Source organism: Chiloscyllium punctatum, chromosome 26, assembly GCF_047496795.1.
Source record: "Chiloscyllium punctatum isolate Juve2018m chromosome 26, sChiPun1.3, whole genome shotgun sequence".
Lineage (NCBI taxonomy): Eukaryota > Metazoa > Chordata > Chondrichthyes > Orectolobiformes > Hemiscylliidae > Chiloscyllium > Chiloscyllium punctatum.
The window spans coordinates 75,199,501-75,211,349 of record NC_092764.1 but is presented as its reverse complement, the minus strand read 5'-3'; the positions used below and the strand labels follow the sequence as shown (position 1 = coordinate 75,211,349).

Here is an 11,849-nt window from a genome sequence, read left to right as displayed (position 1 = left end):
GAAAAGGTGCTGCTTTAAACAAAGGAGACCGTGGAAAGAGATGGCTGGACTTTAAAAAAAATATGTTTGCAGGAGCACAATGTCGGTTGCATACAGTGTTGTGCCCTCCCTCGAACAATGAGAGCAAAAGCAGGCCCAGTGAAGGTGCTGCCCTGAACAACTGCTTGACAACAGCATGTTGATTGGCTTCTGACCAGGTGACCATGGCTTGGGCGGGGCCAGTGTAGCAGAGAACCACGCAATCTGCAACGCAAGAGCTTACAAAAGTGTCTTTCCTGCACGCAGGCGCGAGATAGTCTCCAGTCGCCACGAGTTACCATCTCCTCTTCACAATCTCTAAAGACAATGTTAGGACAGATTTTCAATGAGTGAGTGCATGGTGGGCAAACAATTTTGTGTCAACAGCAAAGAACGAAAAGGAATTGGAAGAAACTGAAAGATTCGGTTCAACACCTCATCAACTTCCCTGGTCCAGTCGGGAGTGAGTGTATTGTTTCCCTCTCCAACTCTGGTTTGGTTTGATCCCTGCCCTGCCCTTCACTGTTCGATCACGCAGCACTGCCCTCTAAGAAGGGCACTGTTTGTCACTGGCCACTTGGGTGTCTCCTTTCTTCCTGGTAGTGAAAATTGAATAAAGATTTGTACACCTGTTGTTTTTCACTGTGTCTCACACTTGCACACACACGGGTGCTGGGGAATATATAAGCACTACTGCAGTTCGGCGCTAGTGTAGGGGCAAAGGAATATTTATATGTATAAAAACAGGAGATTTAGAGATAAGAAAAAAAGTAGAAGCCTAGTGTTTGTTTAGTGTTAACCTGAGTTTGTGAAGCTGAAGGCCATCTTTGTGGGGTATGGTCATGTATAAAGACTGCATGTCCACAATGAAGATAAGGCGGTGGGTGGGCAGGTGAGGAACTGGAAGTTATTGAAGAGATGGAGGGCATGGATGTTGTGGGAAGTGCCTGAGCCAATGGGGAAGAGGATGGAGTCGGGAGAGGATGAGACGAATTCGGTGGGGCAGGAGCATGGGTCTGCCGGAGTAGTTGGGCTTGTGGGATCTTGGGGAGCAGACAGAGCTGGGTAGTGCAGGGTTGGGGGACTGTGAGATTGGACGCAGTGGCGGGGGGCGGGATCACCGGAGGCAATGGACAGTATGGGTCACAACGGGGTTGTGGTCAGGGGGGTGGGGGGAGGTAGGATGTGGTGTCGGAGTCTACCACCACCCTGCCTTTGTCAGCAGGTTTGATGGTGAACCAGGGGTTGGTGTGGAGAGAGTGAAGCACTGCACGTTCGGAGATGGTGAGGTTGCGGTGGGGGGGTGGGAAGGTGGAGGAATTGCCTGATGTCCTCCCATCGATCAGTTCACACCGTCTACCTGTGTTCACCTATCCCCACCTCACCACCCTGGTTCCCTCATCCCCCACTCCTGAAGAAGGGTTATACCCGAAACATCGACTTCTCCACCTCCTGGATTGCTGTGTTCTCCCAGCCTCCTGCTGGTCCACCACTTCCCTCTGGCAGCTCATTCCATACACGCACCGCCCTCCGTCTAAAAGGGTTGCCCCTTTTAAATCTTTCCCCTCTCACCTTTAAACCCACGCCCCTCTATACTTCTGGAAACACCCCCCCCACCCCCGGTCTTATTTCTCTACGTCTGGCTGGGTCAGATTCTGTTGCCCATCCTGGCAATCTCGCAGTGCGTCAAATTTCGGCCACGATTCATAAAATAAAACGCGATGGAAGTACAGTTTCCGCGTCGAAAAAGCCAACCCCTGAGCTCGACTGGGTCCAGCGCGCGCGCGCGTGTGTGTGGAATTATGAATGAAATGAATTATGAATGGGCTGGCGGAACGCATGAATGAATGAACGGAAAGAGGCGGGAGGGAGAGCCGAGCACCTGGACGCAAAGGTGACGTCACGGCGCCCGACGCGGTGACGTCAGGACGGCACTGCCGCCAGCACCACCACCACCACACCGTAACTCGCCCCGCCCCCTCCAGCGTCGGGGGCGACGTCGAAAGAGGCGGCAGGAGCGCGCGGGCGGGCAGACAGAGAGAGCGCGAGCGAGACGGGAGAAAGTGCGAGAAGATGGAGCGCGCAGCCGCGGAGGGGAGCGGCGGCACGAGCAGCGTCAGGAGCCCGCAGCGCAGCTGAAGAGAGGCCGCCGGGAAGGGGGCGGGAGGAGGAGGAGGACCGGCTGGACGCCTAGGAAAGCCCGGGGATTGACGAGAGGCCTAGTAGCGGGTGGGAGGAGGAGGCGGCGGCGGCGGCAAGAGTGTGTGAGGAAAAAAAGGTTTGGGGGGAGGAGAAGAGGAGGTTTTTTAATTTAAATTTATTTTTTTTGTGAAGGGATACCCCTCCCGTCCCGTCCCGTCCCGTCCCCCGGGGGGGTGCTGGACCCACCCCGACCTCCCGCCCGGGGAGGGGGAATATGAGCCCCCGCCGGCCGCTCCATGTGGATTTCCCGGTCGCTGCAGAGGGGAGCGGTTCTCGCTGAGGAAGCCGAGCGGCTGCCCTCGTCCCGGCCGCCGCCGCCGCCGGCCCCCGAGCTGGCCCAGGGCCGCTTCTACCCGCGCTGTTTCCAGCGCTCGGACGCCGCCATGGCCGCCCCTTTCTGCGGCTCCGAGCAGCAGCAGCAGCAGGCGGCGGCTGCTGCTCCTCCTCCCCCCGCTCCCCCTCCTCCTCCTCCACCCCCTCCTCCGGCGGCGGCGGCCGCCTCCTCCTCCTCCTCCTCCCCCTCTCAGGGCCCGGCTCCCGGCGGCAGGCCCGAGGCCCAGCTCCAGCCCCAGTGCGGCCTGTGCCGTGCCCGCGGGCTGGGCCCGGGGCCTCGCTGCCGGGGCTCCGCGGCGGCCGACGAGCTGCGCCTGCTGCCGTGCCGCCACTCCTTCTGCCAGGCCTGCCTGGAGGCTCACGCTGGCGCCGGCGGGGCTGCCCGGAGGCCGCGGCGGGGAGGGGGAGCAGGGGGGCCGCCTGCCGCCGCTCACCGGCGCCTCCAGCCCGGCAACGGGCCTGGCCCGGAGTCCGAGGCCGCCGCCGCCTCGACGGTCAACTCGTCTTCCGCGTCGTCGTCGTCGTCCTCCTCCTCGTCGTCGTCGTCGTGCTCCACCTCGGAGCGGCTGAGCTGCCCGATCTGTGAGCGCCTGATGCCCGGCGCCTCGGCTTCCTCCGACAACGAGCCGGGCCTCCCGGCCGAGCTGCTGCTGCTCAACAACCTGCTGGACGTGGTGTCGGCGGCCGAGGACGAGCTGGACGGCGGAGGGGGGGCAGGAGGAGCGGCGGGAGGGGGCAGAGGCCGTGCCCGGCCCAGGAGCTCCCAGGCCGGGGCCGGGGGTGGAGGTGGAGGCTGCAGCTCCTGTGATGAAGGCGCCCCGGTCACCTCCCGCTGCCTGGACTGCGCCGAGTACCTGTGCGACCGCTGCGTGCGGGCCCACCAGCGGGTCCGCCTCACCAAGGAGCACGCCATCCACCGCTTCAGGCAGCAGCAGCCGCCCCCGCCCCAGCCCCAGCCCCAGCCCCACTACAACCAGCAGCCCTTCGCCAGCCTTCCCATCGCACACGAACGGGTCAGCTACTGCCAGCAACACGAGAACGAAGTAGGTCTCAGTGTCGAGCCGGTTAAGCGAGATGGGGGAGGGGGGTAAGATGCACCGTTTGCTTCCACTTCCCAGGCTCGGGCTGGTGGCATCGGGGAATCGAAAAGGCACCAAGCCTTTCCTTTCGCGTGGGGTTGAGTTGCACCGGGTTCCCTTCGTTTCCAGCGATTTGACTTCGAATGGGGTTCCTTCGTTGCTCCGGCATTTCGATGAGTTGGGTTTCATGCGTTCCTTGGGATTGAATTCGTTTCACCGCGTTTTAAAATGCAGTCTGGAATTGCACTGGTTGCACGGGGGTTTGAATTGCTGTCGCGGACTGTCTCCTTTCGTTGTACGGTTTTTAAAGTACGGAGTATTTTCGTTTGTGGCGTGGGCTTACATTGCTGTGTATTCGTTGGTTGGGGAGCGAATGCAACCTGTTTTCATTGCACTGGGGAAAATGCGACATTTTGGAGTAGGTTTATGGTTTTCGGTGTTTTTGTGCCAAATTCTGATTTGATTAATTTAGTTTTGAGGAAAATATCGTTTTTAAATTGTGCTAATAGATTAGCAGGTGATTTGGAATATACGAATTGGGTGCAGTTTAGTATATGCAGCCAATTATTTTTATAACATTTGCTTTATAGCTTCATGAATGTAGAGATTTAATACCAGGGACTTGGGGTCCTTTTGGTAACCAATGACAATTTCTGGGTTTAATACATTGTATACAGTCTTGCTTTAACTTAAAATCACAGTCGTTTTCTGTTATTCGAAAAGACTCGAACTATATGTTTCACCATATTCATGTTTCAACTCGGGAGTTTTGTACTTCTGCCTTCATCTCCCTATCTTCTGGTTGCAGATCATTTTAATCCGAACGACGACCGTTAACTATTCTCGTGGCCGCAAATCTTGACATTCCGAACCCTTTTGTTTGCATTTTACTTTAACTTGCACTGTAGCTTTACTAAAGCGATATGGGGCAATGTGTTCTGCTCTGATTTGTGACCGATTTTCAATTCAAATTCACAGGCGGACTGTTTGCAGTGTTGTCGGTTGCTTAATTCGATGTTTTTGATTACACATTTGGCAAAGCTGATGACATTTTCCTGGCTGCCTTGGTGTGGAATTGATATAAATATTTTAAAATGACCAGTATATAGATGGTAATTGGAAGGTTAATAAATCTCCGTTATTCAACGGGTAGTAATGGAAAAGGACGATGAACGCATTTGAACGAAAATCTTAAAATTGCGCTACATGATGTTAGGAATAAATTGGGATTTTTTTTCCTCGTAAAATGAGTTGGCTACTCGCCAATTTAATCGCAAAGGTGTCTCCTGCTTAGCAACCTGGAAACAATATGTCCTCAGAAACGTGGTATCGGCAGCATGAGCGTCTTTTTCAGCCTGTGCTCCTGTATTGTGTACATTTATGTTCTGGCCAGTGTCAGTTGCATAACATATCGATTAATTTTGGGTTGTGGCAGTTAGCAACTGTAAGTTAATTTCCCACTCTGGAGAAAACAGTGGGTTTGATTTGGGAGATTTGGTTTTGTGTGTACTCGCACACGTGTCGTCCCTATCCGTTCCGGGATTGCGGGGCAGCCTTTTTTCCCCAAAACAAAATGGTGCCTTCTGTTGGGCGGGCAGAGTCAAAGCGTGCGTTTTACTTTTAGGATCGTTTCTCGTTTCGTAGAGTGTAAATGCAGGGAATTTGCTTTGTCGTCGACCCTCTCATTCCACCCCCCCCCCCCCCCCGCTAATGAGTAACATCGTCTTGTCGTTCTTTTTTTTTCTACCCATTTCAGTGATGCATTAATTTAAATGAAGGATATCCTTTCCACCCAGGATAGGTAAATGTATTCCAAAGAATTGCAAATGTTACAAAGCTCAGTCTTGGCCAGATAAATCATATCTGGTCTATATTGCGTTAACGCAATTTTTTTAGATTAGATTACTTAGTGTGGAAACAGGCCCTTCGGCCCAACAAGTCCACACCGACCCGCCAAAGCGCAACCCACCCAGACCCATTCCCCAACGTTTACTCCTTCACCTAACACTACGGGCAATTTAGCATGGCCAATTCACCTGACCTGCACATCTTTGGACTGTGGGAGGAAACCGGAGCACCCGGAGAAAACCACACAGACACGGGGAGAATGTGCAAATTCCACACAGAGTCCGGGTCTCTGGCGCTGAGGCAGCAGTGCTGACCACTATGCCACCCACTGTTATTCTGTTAATTTTGGTATTTTTAAAACACGGCTATTTCAGTGAATTGTTCAGCAAGAATTGCAGTGTTTCAAATGTCATTTGGAGGGAAAACAAATTTCTAATGGATCATTATGCTCATCAGGGTGGGGTTAACTATGGAGGTAGTGCTCAGGAGCATCTGGTAAAACACACCAGGCTGCAGGAAAACTACATTCAAGCCCATAATCAATTTAAATGAAATTGAGGATGTTGGGATATGGTTTTCTTGTATACAGACATTCCAAGAGCTCATTACATCATGCATTCTACAGTGCATTTTGTCGCCTTTGAAGTGTTCTTTATGCCCAGAGCCCAAGGATAGCTCTGATTTTCAATTCATGTCTTAACGAAACAGCTCGGTTCAATTTTCTCAGAAATAGTTCTGTTTTTCTTAAATTTTTAAGCTAGTTACCTACATTGCTGGTGATCTAGTGTAACCTAACTGGAATTGACTGAAGAGCTTTGAACTGGCTGCTTTTCTCATTATTTGAAGTGGTTAATTCCCTTGGACTCTTTTCTAACACTTGAATTGTTTCACTTTGTATATAAGAGAACTGCTGCGTTGAGCTGAAATGGTGACAGGACATCAAGTAATTTCATCCAGGCAAAGCACTTTGGGGGGTTTCCTGAGTGACATAAGGTGCTACATAGTTGCAAATTAATTTCCAACAGTGGTCTTATTAGCAAAATTTGTATTCCAGTGTGAGAGGGTAACTACAACATATGGTTAGGTGCATAAATTTTAGAGATTGTAGATAGTTTGTTTAAAAAAAACTGCATTTGGATGACTTCTCCAGAAATCCACTGATTGGGATGAACGTTTTGGTCTTGTAATGTTTTGAATGCAGCCCTTCTATTCAGTCTGGACTTCAGTCTAGGAGAGTCACTGTCCACCATCAAAAATAAATAATTTGGCCATGTTTAATTATGGGATCAGTGTGCGAATGGTCTGATATGTTTACAACGTTACAGCAATGTCTAATTACCTGGGATGATTTCCATTATGCTTCCTTGCTTTCTCAATTTTAGAATTTATAACTGGATGAATTGGAGAACAGTGGTTTTTGTAGGTCTTTTGAAATTGAGAATGTTAAAATTAATCTGTAGAATCTATCGCTAGTGAAAAAGCAATCCTCTCCAGTGGGTTGTTACCCTTTCTAAAGGAAAATCTGGGTATATATTATGAATGAGGAACAGGTTTTGTAATGCATCTTTCATTTCCTTTCTACGGTTTATTTTTTCACAACTTTTTATCAGCTTTTTCAATGTTTTAGATCTGTATTTGCCCACCCCAAAGTTTTTGAACTTTCTTTTACCCTTTTGCAGTGGACCTCAAGTGATAATGAGTGAAGTGTCTTATAAAATATCCTGTGTCCACAGTTTTCACTACTGTCCATATATTCTGTGGAATAGGAATGCAATGCCTTACATCTCTCCTCAAAGGTTTTTAATCAATAAAGGAGTTTCAGATTATGGAGTGAAAACAGGATGGTCGAGTTAAGGCCTCCATTCAATCAACTGTAATCTTGAGTGATGTAACAAGTTGAACGTGCTGAATAACATCTGTTTGTTACTGTTATAAATTTCATCTGATAAATGTTCAATTCCCCGCTCTCCAACAGCTATCTTTGCTTATAGTTTACGCATGCTTCCTATACGATCAGCTGTAAAGAGTTAGTGAAAATTTTGATTTGTATTTAATTAAATGGCAAGTGTAAAACATTTAAAACGTCAGTCTGTTTTGGACTGTTTATTCTGATTTGCTAATTGTATGGTGAGCCAAACTGAAGCAAGTTTGAGGTGGAGTGTCCAGTATAAGGGAGGAAGTGGGAGAGAAAACAATTGGATTTTATTTCAAACCAATTGCCCTCAGTGCTGCTTTTGGAAGTTTAGTTCATCACCAAAGTAGTAGGCAGGTAGACACAATCGAGCTCGGTTTTAACAAACATTGTGTTCCAATACCGTACCAAAATTAGTTGCTAGCAACTGTAGATGAGGTACTTAAAGACTTTGTTTCTCCTGAAGAGTGTGAAAACTGTATCAAATTTAGTGTTGTTTGGAAGTAAAAGTTTTAAGACCAAGCAGTGATTCCTCATAGTTCAGATGTTAAGTGATTATGCTCCTTTCTTGAAATCATGTCAAAGTTTGTGAAGGTGGATAGTCGGATGGCTGGGTGAGCAGACCAAGTAGCATGATTGTGTTTTGTTAGATGTGTATGATACTAATGCAAATTGATGGCTGCTCTATAATGGGAATGGCACACAATTTGCGGATGAAGATATTTTGCATTGAGGTTACCATGTCATTCCTAATTTAATGTCAAATGGGATTTGTAAAGTGAATGTTTCTCTGGTTGTTGGAGTTTGAGATGGGATTCAACTTTGTTTGGTTTCTTTCTCAATATTTAAGTGTTGATTTGTAGTCACATCTCCAAAATTTAAAGCTATGAGCAAGGTTACAGTTACTTTGCTTAAAAAGCTAGGATTTTAAGTGGACAAGCATTCCATCACTTTGGAGAAATGGTTAGAGCAATCCTGATGGAACTATGAAATGTTTTGTCTTGGGTCTTTGGGTTGTTGTCTCTGAAGTATGCAGAGGATATGTGGCCATTTACATACATTATCGGATGACTAGCTATGAGCACTGGCAGATCTTTGGTATTTGATCTCCGCAGACTTATTATCAGGAGCTTCCAGTGTGCACAGCACACAGCCCAGTCCGTTGTTTCTGGCAGTATTGTGATGTAGATTTGGAGCAGGAAATGTGCTAAGGTGACCAATCTTTTACGGTCAGTCGTATAGATTTGCAACATGACTTGCGAACTTTTATACTCAGTACTCCGACTGATGAAGGCAAGTGTGCCTAATGCTGTCTTTAACAGTCTTATCTACTTCTGTCGCCACGGCCTTGGACGCCAAATCCCTTGATATCAATGCTACTGTAAGTCTGGTCATTTGCAGTATCCTTTCCTCTTATATTTGACTTCCCAAAATGCATTTCTTCTCTTATCCAGATTAAATTCCGCTATCCATTTCTCCACCCTACTTTCCAACTTATCTATATCCTGTTGTATCCTTTGATATCCTTCTTCACTGTCCACCCAGTTCTCATGCCATCTGCAAAATCGTTAATCTGACTACCTGCATATTCCACAGGGTTGAGCTCTCCTGCCATTTTGAACATTATTGACTACAGGAGAAAGTGAGGGCTGCAGGTGCTGGAGATCAGAGCCAAAAAATGTGCTGGAAAAGCACAGCAGGTCAGGCAGCATCCGAGGAGCAAGTGAGTGGACATTTCAGGCATTAGCCCTTCATCAGGAATGTGGAGGGGGCTGGTGACCGAGGGACAAATGGGGGGGGGAAGGTATCTACAGACAATCTGGGAACCAGTTGCACAACCTTAACCACTCCTCACACAAATCGGACCTGTCGCTCTCTATTCCTGAGATCTGAACGGCTTACTCCTCCTATTTTCTATCTTTACGTAATACCAAGTTGTTGGCTGTTATGGATAGATAAGAATTTTAATTGAACAAAATGAGAAACCACTAGGGTGGCATCTAGCGATCTAGTATAAAAGTATATATTTTCGCTAGTGGTCAATTCTGTGGAAGAAGGCAGTGATCATTGTAATTAGAATGCGTTTGGTCTTGAACCCGCGATGACCATTTCATGTGACCTGTGTTGTTCCTTCCTTTTTGATGGGCTTTATTGACTGTGGAATCTTGCAGTCTTGTATTCCATTGCAGTTGGAAAGTGTGTGGGGTGGTTAATGTTTATCTTGATGCTGTGCTTATTCAGAAACCTGACTTTTACAGATCGGCATTGCCAATTTGATGGAACTTTGCTTGCTTGAATATTTCTAAAGCTCTTAGTTCCCAGCAGCTTCTGCTCCATGTGACCTTAATGCATCTGTCCAGTTTTATTGATTTGCATAGAGGAGGGACCCCATAATGCTGAACTAAGTTTAATGTTGTGCTGGAGGCACTTTGTTAAAACCTATATATAGGTTTATTCCTGTGAATCAGTTAACAATGCATCATAGTTCACATTTTTACCCTTCTGGCATTGCAGTTGTTCCCACGTGGTATTCCTCTGCTTTAATGATGAGCAGTACTACAGTTGCGCCAACTGCCATTGCTTACTCCTAGCTGCATTCCATGTGTAGGAAGCATCTTGTTTATGGTTAATGATTTGAAGTAAGTTTGCTAGCATCTACATTAAGTAGTTAAAAGACAGTGCTAATTGCTTTTGTTGTATAGGAAATTATCTTAATTTCTCCAACCCCACGCATCCTCCAAAATACCATGCTGTCACAGGTGGCCATACTGTGCTTTTCCAGCACCACTAATCCAGAATCTGTTTTCCAGCACTGCAGTCATTGTTTTTAACCTATGTTCTCAGAATTGTCAGGAGTTTGTGTTAGCTTCGCATGTGGTGCTCAGTGTTTTTGTGCTCTTGTGCTTTCTAAGGAAGGGCAACAAATCAATAAATACCTACGTTGCCTTTTGTAAAAGGTGTAACTGAAAAAGTACCTGGCTGAATTGATGCTCTTCTCCCTATCTTGGACAAGCATCTATTGCTGCTTCTAACTGGTTCTCATGCCTAAGTAATTACATGAAGCATACAGTATCCTTGGCTTTAATAGTGGCATAGAGTGCAAGAACAAGGTGATATTGAAGTTTATAGCACAATTGTTAGACCTCAGCTGGAGTATTGTGTCCAGTTGTGGGCGCTATATTATAGGAAAGATGTGAATGTATTGGAGAGTGTGTGGAAAAAATAGTTTACAAAAGGTTTTGGGGACAAAGAACTTGAGTCATGAGAATAGTTTGAACTCTTGGAGAAGGCTTCTAGAGATTTTCAAAATGAGTGGGCTAGGTAGAATAGTTGGAGAGAAACACTTTCTGCTTGAAAAAGGAATAATACCAAGTTGGCATAGATTTAAAATTATTTGCAAAATAGACAGGGGGAAAGTGATTTAAAATATTTTACTCAGTATGGAAAGTTTTGCCTGGATATGTGGTGGAGGCTGGTTCAGTTAAGGCATGAAAGAGGACCTCGGAGGCTTATTTGGATAAGAATGTGGAAAGGTGTGAGTAGGGGGAAGAAAAGTGCAGGACATTAGTACCTCTATATAACGTAGTAGTAATGTATGGGCTAAATGGCCGTCTGTGGTTTAACAGTTGATTCTGTTTTCAGGATGTTTATGAACCTATTTGCAAGAATATCTAGAAAGCACCTTGGAAATTGGTACTGACTCTGTATCAGTGACCAATTTCAGTTTTCTCCGTATCCTAGGATGTCTGATGAAACATTAGAATCTGTATGCGTTAATGGGTGAGGTAAACCTGCTGAGGTACCAACAGTGTTTGTTTTGTGGGCTATAAAGGTTGGAACTGTTAATGTGTGCTTCACCTTTGTTATTGAATGATTTGGATGAGGTCAGGTCCAGGCAGCATCGTTTGTTTTCTCATTGACTTGTCTGGTCTGATAATCTTTGTACATGGAAGAGCTACATAGGAGTGGCAACCACACTTCTGTTATCCATTAGTAGTACTTGCGCCTATGCCTGTGGATAAGGAGGATTTGGTGTAATGTGGCTTATCTATCACTAGATTGAGGTGCTTGCTAGCACTGTAGAGGAGAGAAAAAAGGCTCTTGGGTACTTTTTGATTGCCTTCCTTTTTTTCAGCTGTTGTGAAAAGTGCACAGTTGTAGCAAATAAAAACAAGTTGCTGAAAATACACATCTGATCAGACATTATATTTGGAGAATGTTTACATTTCCAGTAAACATTTTCATGAGACCGTAAACATTTTATCCATGTTTGCTGCTAGACCTCAGTATTTCTAGCATTTTGTTAGTGCAGGTGGTTAAATCTGCGCACTCTTGCTTTTAGAATGTAATTAATTAATGTGATCAGGATGGATTTATGGTACGTTTGATTCAAGATGCACTCCTGTGGATAGTTTCAATAGGATTCTTGATTTTTGGGGCTAAATCTATCTTGGCAT

At 46.7% G+C, this 11,849-nt stretch overlaps 1 protein-coding gene across 1 annotated transcript in view; it reads left to right on the top strand.

The window, feature by feature from the left end:
* Positions 1–2,030: 2,030 nt before the first annotated feature.
* trim71 (tripartite motif containing 71, E3 ubiquitin protein ligase) overlaps positions 2,031–11,849 on the top strand; it is a 42,475-nt gene continuing 32,656 nt past the window's right edge. Inside the window, exon 1 of the mRNA XM_072547662.1 lies at positions 2,031–3,596. Coding sequence (XP_072403763.1) covers positions 2,457–3,596 — 1,140 coding nt within the window. The 5' untranslated portion in view covers positions 2,031–2,456. The remainder of the gene's footprint in view (positions 3,597–11,849) is intronic.